Raw genomic sequence first — 13,668 nt, 5'->3', positions numbered from 1 at the left:
TCTCGTAGTATCTCCGCCTTAGACTTATTTAGTTAAGATATCGCTATCGACTTAGTCTCTAGCTAGAGTAATATAACAATATTATATATACTATCGATAGAGTTTCGACTTATTTAGACTTATACTCGAGTTATTACTCTCACTACTACTTCTTCGCTATCTCGTATATATTTTTTCTAAGGATCGTTATTCTTAGGTATATATAGCTTAAGTAGTGTAGTTAGAATATTTTCTAACGATAACTCTTTCTTTATTATATAATTAGGACGGCGAGATAACTTATTAACTAAATTATCTTTTCCTCGTCTCTATTAAATATAAAAATTGTATATAACTAATATCTCTATCTATTATATTTATTTTCGATTTAGAACCTTCGTAGTTATAAAGCTTTATAAAGCCTTATAATTAATTAAGATAATCGTACTTTTTATAAGCGCTTCGAGATAGTATCTCTACTCCTTAAATATATATACGATTATGAGTATCTCGTTATCTTCTATATAGTAGTTTCTCTTAGCTAGCGTTAGCTTTCGCGAGAAGAATACTATAAATTTCTATAGGGTACGATCTCTTTACGTCTCGTAAGCTTAGGTTAATATCTCTTCGATAGCTTCTCTTAATACATCTACTTTAACTCTTAACTCTTTTTTAGAATTGAAGTACACGAGAATAGTATCGGGCGAAAAATAAGCTTTTAGTGTACGAAACGTCTTATTTACGCTATTAATCTATTCGAATGGTTTAGTCTTTTTCCTAGCCTTTATATTAATAAGAAGATCCGTAATAGAGGCCACTACGTACGAGTATCGATAAATAAACTCGCGATAGAAATTAGTAAAACCTAGGAATACTTAGATATCTCTAAATAACTTAGAAACTAACTATTCCTAAATAGCTTATACTCTACTAAGGTTTATCGAAACGTCGTCAACTTCTACACAATACCCGAGAAAGTTGACTTCGCTTTAGAAAAACTTATATTTTAATAATTTTGTATATAAACTATACTTCTTTAGTCTTTCTAAAATAAGTAGTATATATTTCTTATACTCTTCTTCGTCTTAACTAAAGATTAATATATTATCTATATAAGCGATATAAATATAGTTAAGAAGGCCTTAAAGTATCTCGTTAATATATACTTAAAAGGATATAGAAGTATTTATAAGCCTAAAAGATATTACTAAATACTCGAAGTACTTATATCGTATACGAAACGCCGTTTTCTAGCGATCTTCTTACGCGACGCGAATCCTATAGTATATATTTCTTAGATCTATTTTTAAGAAAATCTTTACGCTACTTAGACGATTTAATATCTTAGGGATAAAAGGTAAAGAGTATCGATTCTTTTTCGTTACTTTATTAAGGCCGCGAAAGTTAGTGTAGAGTCGTAAACTACTATTATACTTTAGTACGAAGAGAATAGAGGCTTTAGTAGAGCTTTCGTTTAGCTAGATCTATTCTTTCTTTAGTGTATTATTAAGATATTCGCGTAATGCTCGTAACTTATTTATATTGAGAGAGTAAATAGGGCCCTAAGATACCCTTTCCCCCTTAAGAACGAGAATAATATACTTCGTCTTAGTATTTATACTAAACGAATCCTTGCTTAGCTCTCTAAATATCTACTTATACTTACGAAATCTTGGGTTAAGCTCGATCTCCTCGAGATTCGTAAGTATCTCGCCTTTAACTCCTAGAAGGTCGTCCTTTATCGATTAAATTAAAATAACCCTAAGATTCTTTAGCTTTATATTCGCGAGAAGTTCTTTTAGAGGTACCTTTATTATTGGCGACTCGCTATTTTCTTAGAAGCGCTACATACCCTTATTTTAATTGATATCTAGATTAGTTTTCTATAACTATAGATAGCCTAGAATCGCTTTATAAATTTAAATATTTATAGCGATATATTTAATTATCTACTTCTTATATATATCTCGCTAGTTAGTAATCGACGTCTCGAGCCTATACTATTCGTAAACTCGAATACTTTAGCTATCAATAATATAAACTAAGACTCCTAAATTAAAGGGGTCCACTTTTATTTTCGCTATTAGTAGCTAAGAGATAAAGTTCGCTTACGCTCCGCTATCGAGAAGTGTATATACTAACCGAATCCTCGTAGAGCTTTCGACCTTAATATCTAAGGTAAGAGACTTTTACGTACGTCTTTCGCTTTTAAATAGCTTACTTACGTCTAACTCTAGCGCTACTACAGTACTTAGTAGGCTAGCGATTAGTTTTTTAACTTACTCTTCTTCTTTCTCTTTCCCTTTCTCGTACTTCTAGTAGATATCTTATCTATAAAGAGCTTAAGTTTATTAGAATTAAAAGAAGAACGATAATCTCTACCCTTATAGTCTTTTTTACTATAATTTTAGTAGTCTCTATTAAATATAAGACACTTAACTCTCTCCTCTATAAACTTAGTTTTCTTCGAAGGAACGAAGAAGAAGAACTTAATTTTTTCTTATAATCTAAATATAAGTTATCTACGCGATAAAGTGCTTAACGAAGACTTTAATTTATCTTACTTTAGAGTTATCTTTAATATAACGCTCGATTACTTTTCGCGTACGACTATCGTCTTTAATTATATTATAGTAGTAAAAACTTAAGCTCTAGAAGTAATGGTCCTTAAATCTTATTTAATAGTACGGCGTAATGTAGGCGATAAAGTATAAAAAAGCGTTTAACCCTTACGCTCGTCTTTAGTAAGAGAGCTAACGTTATTCTTAAGTAGTTCGATACGATAAACTAAGTCTCGTATCGACTTATTTTCTTGTTTAAGTATTATAAGCGTCTTTAGTACTTCGCCCTTATATATATTAATATCTTTAATTATATTTTTGTATTAAGTAAGATATAGTACCTACGTTAATAGTATAGACTCTAGTAACTTTCGATCTCTTCTCTAATTATTAAGTATATAATCCATAAGATAGTTGGCCGCGATATATATACGATATACTTAATCGAGCTTAATATCTTAAGGAATTATCTTAAAGATATTTTATTAACTATTATTATAACTTCGTAAATCTTTTATCGAAGCCTCGCTAAATATCTTAGACTTCGAGATTTTTAATATTCGCTATAACTTCTCGCGATCTTAAGTATAAGGAGAGTCGCTACGCTATCGCTTATAAGTTAAAAGCGTTATATCTAGAATCGAGAAAAACTGTTTTAGTTAATTACTAGTCTTCTCTTCTTTTAGATATTTTATATCTAATTGTACCCGTATAATTTTTATCTACGCTACGAGGTTATCTCGCTTAACGAGGAGACGATGTAGCTATTCTCTATAAGTGCTTATATTTTTCTTCTCGTTCTTAGATTGTAGTGAAGTCGTAGCTCCTTTGGGCTCGATCTCCTTAAAGGTATCTTTGTTCGAGATCTCTAGTTTAATTGTAGAACGAGTAGAGTCCAAGGGACCTAAGAGACCCGCCTTAGTAGATATTAGTCATAAAGCTAAACTCTCGATGACTTTAGTTCGTAGAACTATTATATAGGTAACCGACGAGTATTATTTACTTCAATCGATTTTAAATTAATACTTAGAGAATATAAGGAACGCCTAATAAGAATAGATAGAGTACGATAATAAAGGGTTTCGTTAATCAGTATTAGATAATCCTGACCTTCGGTCTCTATAGGACTCTAAATATAAGGAGAGTAAGCTCTTCTAATGCGAGTCGTATACCTATATCTACCGAGTTGGATAGATAGCCTAACGCTCGGTATTCTATTGAGTCTAAGTGCTAGGTCGCCTAGGACTCGCGTACGAAAGGCCGTTAACTTATCTAGAAGGCCTAGGTATATTCCTAATAATTATAATAATTAGGTTCAATATCCTCTACTAGGACCTTAGGAGAAGATTTAGGTGTTAGTTCTCTTTCTTTTAATATAGCCTTATTTTTCTAATCCTAGTTAATTTTAATTGTATTTAACTATAAGAGCTAGAACTATAAGGTTAGAATCTTCTATTTATCTTAGTCTTTCTCCTCTATCTAATCTAAACGTACTCCTAAACGTTTACCTAGATTAAAAGGAATAGTAGCTAACTCGTCGTAAGAAGGAGTATTGTTTTGCTTCTTTTTAAAGAGTTTAGTTACTTCTAGACTAGTAGTATCGATTTAAATAACTTATTTACGTAACCTTCCCTAGATTTTCGAAGAATTTTAGAGCGTTTTAACTCGATCCTCTCGTAATCTAGCTAGAATAAGTCTCTAGCCGTTAATTAATATCCTAAGTTTATTGCCTTTCGAGTCGGCTAGATAGTAAGTTCCTAACGATATAGTCTTTACTACTCGATACGGACCGAACTAGCGTCCTTTGAATTTATTGCGTTCTTCGGCTCTAATTAGAACCTATTAATTAATAGGAAAAGAACTCTCTTTAACGAGTTTCTTTCGAACCTTACTAGCTACGATAGCGCGATCGATTAAACGTTGATTCGCTTATATATAAGCGTATTATAGTACCTCGATTCTTTATAAGGTTATCTCCTAATCTTTCGAGATATCTAATTATCGAGGATTATTATCGTTAGTAGGAAGTCTTAGTTAATAGCCGAATAAAAGGTAATACGGAGATTTCTTAGTCGTTACGTAGATTTTAATTCGTATAGTAAATAAGGTTTAAGATAGATATTAGTCCTATAGAATAGTGGATTAGTTTATAAAGAGATGTATTAACGTTATCCCTAGAAATCCGTTAAAGTTCTCGACCTTTCCGTTCGTTCGCGGATAGTACGGTGTCGTTACGCGATATCTCGTCTTTAATAGCGAGATATAATAAGTCATTACCTCTCTCGTTAGATTTTATCTATTATCTAAAAGAATCTCGCGTAATACTCCGTAAATTATCGTAATATAATCGTAGAGAAATTTTACAATTATTTCGGCTTTAGTATCGAGTATAGCGAGAGCTACTAGCTATTCAGTAAGATATTCGATCGCCGTAATAATCTAATAATTATCTACGAGTATTTTTAGTAGGATATCGATTAGATTAATCGCCTATCTATCGAAGATTTATAGTGTTTCCTTATTAAGGGTTTATAGTTATTCTCTCTTTTACCCTAGACAGCTATATTAAGAAACCTAACACTATAGATAACTACGTATAAAGATACGTATATCTTCTTAAAGAGAGGATTACTATCCTCGTCTCTAGATAACACTAAGAATACTAGGGTATCCGAAATATCTATATTCAATATACATTCGTTCGAGAAAGTTCGTACGAAAAGGTATTAGAATGTAAGAACTTTAGACGTCGTTCTTAATACAATAGAGTACATTATCCTTAATAGTAAATAAGAACCGATCTTTGTATAGTTTCGAGCGAATACGTATAGATAGTTATTATCCTTCCTAAAGTAATTTAATTATTACTTTAGCCTATTTATTCTTTTTAAGGCCGCGTAACGCAGTAAATTAAGCCGTAAGGTTCCGCGGTCCTTATCCTATAAGATTAGAACGTCGACTAATAGTATCCGAAGTAACCATTAAAAAACCTTTTCGATAGTAAATCTTTAAGTTATATTTAGAGAAATCAGTAATCTAACGAGCGAGTCGTTTCGTAGAGTTTCGTATCGTTTAGAGATATTTTAAACTTTCGTAATCTATAAAGATTATAATTAGATAGTCGTTTTTAATATAAATACGCTATATATTTAAGACGTATTTAATCGCGAGTAGTTCTTTTTTATAAATAGAATAATTAATTTCTACGGACGTAAGCTTCTATCCTTTATAAGTAATAGAACAAAGTTATTTTAAGTCGTAATTCTCTTAAAGTAAGACTCTACTAATAATCTATTTACTAGTATCTATCTCAATAAAAAATAGTCGTATCGTATCTAACTATATTAAGACGAGGATATTCGTAAGAGCTTATTTTAAGGATTAAAAAGTATTCTCCGCCGTAGCATTCTATTTAATTTTCCGAAACTTATATTTTCTTTCTTTAATATCCGCTTCCTATAAAAGTAGAAATAATAGAACGTAAGTACGTATAAAACCCTATATATATCTACAATAGTATAAAGCTAGACTAAGGAATTATCGAAGTTTATATACGTTAGTTAGAACTAGCTATTAAAGAATAATATCGACCTTTATCGTAAGAGATCGAATCTATTCGTTTCTAATCGTATAGCTATAGAATTTAAGTTCTTTTATAAGAAATTAATACTTTAAGGGTTTAATATATAAGGAATATATTTTAAGTATCTCGAAAACATTCGTAAGATATCGTAAATACTCGGGGAGATTATTAAAGTAAATAAATATATCATTAAGATATATAATTACGAATTTTACAATATATTCCCGTAGAATACGGTTCATTAACGCCTAAAATATAGCTAGTGTATTATAGAGCCTAAATAGTATAGCGCAGTATTCGAACTTTCCTTCTCGCGTATTAAACGTAGTTTTCTTACGATTATTGGGATATACCTAAATCTAGTAGTATTCTTACGTAAAATTTAGTTTTAATATAAATTTAATATTCCCGATAAGATTAAGACATTCCTAAATTTAAGGTAAAGAATAACTATTTTTAACTATAATAGCGTTTAACGCTTAATAATTAATATATATCCTTTACTTATCTCCTAGTTTTTTAACGAATAAAATAAAGAATCTTTACGAGGACATAGATTTACGAATAATGCCCTATTATAGTATCTATATAATCTATTAACTCTACTCCGCGATATATATCGAGAAAAGAGGATACGCATTAATATTAATCGACGCGGAATTACCCGTAAAGATACGATAATCGTCCTAACGCGTAAAGGGAAGGATAGTAGAAAGTTCTTTCTTAAAGATTCCCTTAAATCGTTTTAAAAGGGTATATAACGATTTATTTTAGTTCGTAATCGCTAGCTAAACTAGCTCCCTAGGAGTAGTAGAAAGATCTTAACGAGGATACGATCCTTTAATATACCCTAGAAAGAGACTAGTTATCTTCTTTCCGAGAGCCCTAAGAGTTGTACGAAGACTTAATAGCTAGGTAGTATCCGTATCAGTATAAATTAAGTTAGATAGGTTTACGTCGATAGAAGAAAGTATATAGAGTATTCTAGATTTATTACGAACCTAAATTCTTATTTATTATTAATCGATTTTAGGATTAGCGATTTATAACCATTCGAAACTAAGAATTAGATTATAACCCAAAATTTTAAGTATACGGGCCATTAGATTTATAGAATACTAATAGATACGAAGTGTAAAGCGAGCTCTTCCTAGACTAGCGACATATATACCATTAATAACTTAAACCTAATATAGTAAAGGGTCGGTTACGATCTCTACCTATAGCTTACGAGCAATATTAATTAAAAGGTACTACTTCGTAGCCCCTAAGTTAACTAAAACTTATATAGATACGAAAGTTTAAGTTATACTCGTAATACCTCGTAACTAATAAGTAGCGGTATTCTATAGATACGTCTTAAGGGTATAGACTTATTCTACTTTACGTAATTAATTGAATTAGTTAGAATCCTTTTAATTCTATTGTTAAGTTATTAATCTAATTATCTATAGTACTCCTCTATTTACCTATAATTCCCCCTAGTCGTTATAAGGTCCCGCAATAGTACGCAACTTTCCGAAACTCTCTAGTTTCCCTTTATTTTTCTACTGTAGTTAAAACTTTCTAACCTCTTTACTCTACTAGAGTTATCGTACACTAAAATCTCCTCGGCCTCGATAGAGTGAACCCTTATAAGTGGTTAATACCGATTTCGTATAACTATGGAACTAATGGTCGATAGAGCTACATCTAAAGTAAGCAGTATTCCTTCGACACTAGTCCCGTTATTCTTTTATATCTTTACTAGATATCGCGATAGTATACGCTATAGTAAAATATACTAACTTTCGTATATTACCTCGACAAAATATTCTAGAGAGAGTAAGAATACGATCTATCCTACGTTATCCTACTCTCTTACGGATATATACTTTAGTAGTCTTAATCTATTATTATCGATTAGTATACTTAATGTATTTAAATAAGGCTAGGTCGTTCTATTTAGAGTATTCTACCATTCCTATTTAGATAGTATTATTAAGGCTAGTACAAAAATACTCCTTAATCTCTAATGCGGCCTTTTCCGGCTAAATATAAGCCGTAAGATAAATTAGGTCTTAAGTATATTCTATAGTAGGGCGGTTGCCTTAGATATATATATACCACTAGTTACGTAGTCGAGATTACTTATTGTTATCCTTAAAGATCTCGCGTAACTAAGTAAGATAGTCAATAATAGTAAGTATAGAACTATAAGTCAACGTATATATCTAATATATACGTCCTATAAGATAGGTAGACGCTATTTCTACCTTCTTACGTTCACTTATCTAGTATCCTCGTCGATCGTAGAAGTTAATTTAGTTCGTAACGTCCCGTATATAGTCGTCGAGTTAATTATTACTACGGTCGCTATTATACGCGCGTAATTCGCGTATCTTTAACCCTTACGAAATAAAAGTATTGCCTATAACGCTATAACGTTATTCGCTAATATACGTATATATTCGTAATATTTCGCTAAGTTATCCAATAGCAATACTATTGAACTAGGTAAAGAGCGAAATACTATATAATACACTAAAAGGATTAGTATCAACGAGTATAGGGTTCTTATCCTAGCTACTAGGGTCGCCACTACTACCATCATTAGTATAGCCGATCTCTAGAGAAGAAGGGAGGTCTATCCTACAATAGGAGAGTCTAGAAGAAAGAAGAGTTAAGGTGTATCCGTCCGTAACAACGGGGATCCAGTAAACCCCCCTTTATTTCGTCCTCTTCTTTCTTCCCTAATATCCTTATCAGCTGAAAAGTCTTCTTTTCCACGAGACTTTAGCTTCTCCGCGCCGTTACGTCTAATTACCGTACGTTTTAGGGGTTTTAGGGCCTTAAAGTCTACCTTATCGACTCTCCCTTCCCTTTTCGGAAACTAGATATACGTAATTATGGCACAATACGAGTAGTTTCGTTACTACTCTACTAATCTCTTTAGTAAAAATCCCTTACGTTAAGGTATTAGAATCGAGGTCGCTATCGTTATTAAAGTCGTCGTCGAGGGCCGTCGTCGACGTAGAGAACAACAAAGGATCGAAGCAGTTAGAATCGTTACGGACATATAAGACCCGCTAACTACCCTTACAAGAGAACACGGCCGCTCTTGTAAGTAGGTTCGTTGCTACCACCTATGGTTGTAGCGGCGGAAGAGATTGATTAGCTAACTAATCTAAGAGGGAAAGACTGGCCGCTATATGTAGTCACTCGTAACTGAGCGCAAGGAGGGGGAATACTAGGCTGGGCAAGTATCCCGACGCTAATATCACAGCTGGAATGTCGCGCTGCCGGACTCGGTCATTCAACGATGCCTCGACGCGTTCTATTGAACAATGAATCAACATAATAACAAAACACGAACTCGAAAGCAGCGCCAGCCACAATCCATTCGCGATCCCATTGATTACTGCTTGAGCATTGCGAATAGTGCCCTCGAAGCACTCTAAAATTCCATTCACCATCCGCGCAGATCCTTTCCAGCGAGAGGCCTGGTTTGGTCTTCAGTCGTCCCTTGGTCAGAACACCGGCAACAATACTACCTCAGTCATCTCTCATCTCCCTCAAGACTTAAAGCTGCGCCTTACCGGATATCTCCGACCTTCTCGACATAACATAGTCCGTTCTCTTCCTGGATGGCTGAGCCGATACGGTAGCCGATCGCCTCGTCGCTTCCACGAGGGCAAATCAAATCCGATCACCTCTGAACTAAGGTCTGACCCAACCTTCGTCCATGCCACCCTCACTTAGTTGTCAATGGCTTTCATGCGCCTGACATATTTGGTCCTCGATACAATTCTTCTAGTGCTGACTTGCCGGTAGGTCTCTCTAAAACTCTCAATACATCATGGCACCTCGACGATCTGCGGCCAGAGCTTCAAGCGCAACTCCAATACGCGCCGGCTCGCCGACAAAGCGCTCAACACGAGCAAGCAGTGTACTTTCTCCCGAAGATGCCACACCTCGACGAGGCGCTCGAGGTGTCTCTCAGCAGCCCAACCTAGCCGAAGGCAGTGTCAACAACCCTAGACTGCCTGAGGTGCAAATCCAGCAATCATACGCTTACGGATCCAGCAAGACGCCTATGCTGCCGACGCAGCTGGTCCCAAGAAGCAAGATGAATTTGAGGGAGATGGCGGAAACCATCGACTCAGGAGTCGAGCAAGCCCAGCAGCACCTTCAAAACCATGTCGACGAGGCCCGTGCAAATTTGCGAAAGGATCCTCGAGCCGAAAGAGCCCGTCGAAGAGCGTCTCGAGAAAATTCACGAGAGCCTTCTGCCGGAAGTGATGATGTCGAAAGAAACAAGACTCAAAGAGTAGCTGCTTGGGCAAGCTCGCTTGAGAGTAGTCAGCTCGACGAGATACCGGAAGAAAATGATGCTGCGCCGAGTACACCTGAAGATGCTTCTCACAAGGACACCGACCCGTCCAGCTTCCCCAGTGGCATGTTTGAGCATAGCTACAACTACGAACGAGGTCTGCGTAGGCCCAACATTACCGTGCGGAAACGAGAGGAACCAGTCTTCCGCAAGGCATGGACCACAGTTAAGCAATACGCCCAACTTTCTCGCGAGGCTTCGACAGAGCTTTTCTCTTCGGTTATTCAGTGGTCTCAGCGACTGTGGCAAGCAAGCGGCAGAGTGATCAGAGATGTTCCGGACTCATTCCTTGTCAAGATTGTCACAAGCCTCCTTTCTGCCGTATTGATTATGTCTGCAGCGGGTCTGTTCTTCTGCTACGCCTATAGCCACTTCATCTGCGACCCATATACTACTTCTCCAGTTGGCTTAACGATGCAGAAATATTGTGGAAGTTGTGTTCGAGCGCCAGACACTGCTTTAAATGTCACAAGTGGCAGCAATGCGGATTTGTCGAAACTTTCTGCCACACTCACCAACATCAACAACCAAATGCGAGCTATTGAATTGCGATTGAACGAGAAGCTTGACTCAACATATGCACATGTGGGCAAAGACCTTGAGACGTTGAGAAAGCAGCATTCAGAACTATCCAATCACATCGGCGGACTAGAGTTTGGTCACTCGACGTCTTCCGGAGATGTCGCATCACCGGTCATTGCAAAGATCAATTTTTTTGCCCCAAATAATGGCGCCTTGGTGGAACCACGATTAACGTCACCAACTCGGCAGAAACCACTGGCATTCGGCCGAAGAGTGCTCCTACGGATCATTGCGTCAACACATTATCAAACCAAACAACCAGAGACAGCACTATCACCATGGCAAGATGTGGGTGATTGCTGGTGCTCATCGTCGGTCCCTAGCGAGCAAGACACGATGAGATTGGGCGTGAGAGTTGCAGAGCCTATCTTTCCAACAGAGCTGGTAGTAGAGAACTATCCTACTGCCGGATCCCTTTTTCCCGGAGCGACACCCAAACATATCGAACTCTGGGCTGACTTCGAGCACCTCGACAGTCATGAATGGGAGAGCCTGAATATCAGACAGACGCAGGGAAATAGTGCCATCGGCCCAACTTGGGGGTTGATTGGGCAAATGGAGTATGATGCATCTGAGGAGGCCTCTCATGTTCAAGCATTCCGACTTGACGTCAATCAGCATCAAAGTCTATACGCTGCACAGTCATTTGTGGTGCGGGTGGTCTCAAACTATGGATCGGACTATACTTGCCTTTACCGAGTGCGGTTGCATGGAGTTCCGGTCAATGGCCAAGTGTAAGAAAAGTAGGTTGTGGGTGGCTTTTCGGCGTTCCAAGAAGACAGCATGTTGACAGAGTGATTTTTGACTGTCTAGCGATTCTCACCTGTCATTGTGCCGACTGAATGAAGGAGGCACGAAGACGGTTGTGGAGGGTCTTTGATACCCAGATTTTATGACCCACCAAAAGCACGTGACTAGCACCGTGCCATGAATTGTACCACGTTAAACTTGACCTCAGCTTTCTTCCTCCGATTCCTAGGTGACTATCATTGCACGGGTTCCTAACATTCCACGCCGAAACAAGCTATTGTGTCTTGTACGAAAGCCCAACGAAGACTTGTTTGAGCCCAAGTTGGACCTCGGCTCGTGAAACCGACTGAATGTTCGCCTCGCTTCAACCCAAGCGGCCACAGGCTGCCAGCTCGAGCGCCCAATACGGGCAGCAGCCTTCCACTCACGCAGGCTCATATCAGCAGACCAGAAGCTCTGCCGATGCAACTTCCATGACGGATGGCACAAAGATAGCTACCGAAGCCCAAGAGCTGTTTCTTGCTCCTGGATCTGCCTGTATGCCGGAACACAAATCTGCAAAGCAGTCAGAACGACCATCCTGATCGATATGGACACCGCACTAAGAGAGTCTGATACCACTCCCTCTCGGCTGATGTGCTGCGTCCATGAAAAGTATCTTTGATGAGATAAACTGGAAGCAGTAGGGACATAGGATCTGCCAGACCTCCTCATAGAGTCTTGCGCTAAGTTAGCAGTATAGAGACAGCTTACATTCACTACGCGATCTCACCCACAATCCCAAAGATTTATCGAGCAAAAAGACAAAAACTTTTTCCACCCTCCCAGGTGCGGACGTTTTATTAACGGTCCGTCTGGATTTATAGGATGGGAAGTTAAACTCTGCCTTCTTTCGAAGGTTGGTTTTTTTTCCCACGCCATTACGCGCTTCTCCCCTCTCGACTCGGACCCCTCCTGCGCAAATCCCGTCTTTCTTTCTTCCCTGCGTGCGCGCTCAGACCCCGAAGTCACCCTCCTCGACATCTCGCAACTGAGGCCTCCGACCGGAAAGTTACTGATCTGCTTTAAACGAGGATCGAACAAGTAACTTTTGTCGACTTAGCGGGTTTGGCGACAGTTTAATCGTCGCTAGTAAGCCCCTAACCGATGTTATTTTGTCCTGGTGCCAGCGAGGATTGTTGGAAGTGAAACTTGACAACAACCCGTCACCGACACGCCTTCTGAGCGGTTCCCAGTTTGCATCCGATGCCAGATGAAGGAATTGTTAGCCAAAAATGGGGGCCTTTAATATATCAAGGGTGAAAGTGGCAGCATTTAATTGCTGAGGCCGGCAGTATCTTGTCACCGCTTTCGAGGGTTGGTGTCTTTGGGTGGGCTTGTCTACGAGACAACTCTTTTCTGTCAATGCGTTCGTTGACTATGAAATCGATGGCATCTGAAAAAGCAGCGGATATGTTTGTTCGACCGGTTGAAGGGACAATGGGAACTCTGACATCTAACATCGCCTTTGGGTGTGGGATATCAAGGAACGGTGGCGGAAAGGGACACTCATGATGACCGAGTAAGTGCGACCTGGAAGGGATGGTTCCCGACCTCTTCTTGACCGAGGCACCAGAGTATGGAGGTTCCTTCCAGCTCGTGGTCGAAGATATCCACGTTTGCCCACGTCTGGATGGTCTTAGCGCTGGTACAAGGGACTAGGCGGAGGCGTCATGAGCACCATGAGGCAGAGGCACGACATCTGTCTCGAGCGGCAAAGCTTGGAGCATGCTGGAGAGCTTGTGATGCCCCAACGCTCACGGATGAGGATATCTAGAGTGAAGAATGCTGAATCACCAGGC

At 38.0% G+C, this 13,668-nt stretch overlaps 1 protein-coding gene across 1 annotated transcript; it reads left to right on the top strand.

Moving 5' to 3' along the window:
- Positions 1-9,452: 9,452 nt before the first annotated feature.
- PV05_00671 (uncharacterized protein) lies at positions 9,453-12,015 on the top strand. Its single transcript, XM_013465586.1, has 2 exons — positions 9,453-9,827; positions 9,937-12,015. The coding sequence occupies exon 2, from the start codon at positions 9,962-9,964 to the stop codon at positions 11,813-11,815; it is 1,854 nt and encodes a 617-aa protein (XP_013321040.1). The 5' UTR covers positions 9,453-9,827; positions 9,937-9,961; the 3' UTR covers positions 11,816-12,015.
- The last annotated feature ends 1,653 nt before the right edge of the window (positions 12,016-13,668 follow it).

Source organism: Exophiala xenobiotica, assembly GCF_000835505.1.
Source record: "Exophiala xenobiotica strain CBS 118157 unplaced genomic scaffold supercont1.1, whole genome shotgun sequence".
Classification (NCBI taxonomy): Eukaryota; Fungi; Ascomycota; class Eurotiomycetes; order Chaetothyriales; family Herpotrichiellaceae; genus Exophiala; species Exophiala xenobiotica.
This window is presented reverse-complemented; position numbering and strand designations above follow the sequence as displayed.

What these genes read in the sequence shown, in the direction of transcription:
- PV05_00671 (XM_013465586.1), top strand. Translation starts at nt 9,962, where the DNA reads ATGGCACCTCGACGATCTGCGGCCAGAGCTTCAAGCGCAACTCCAATA.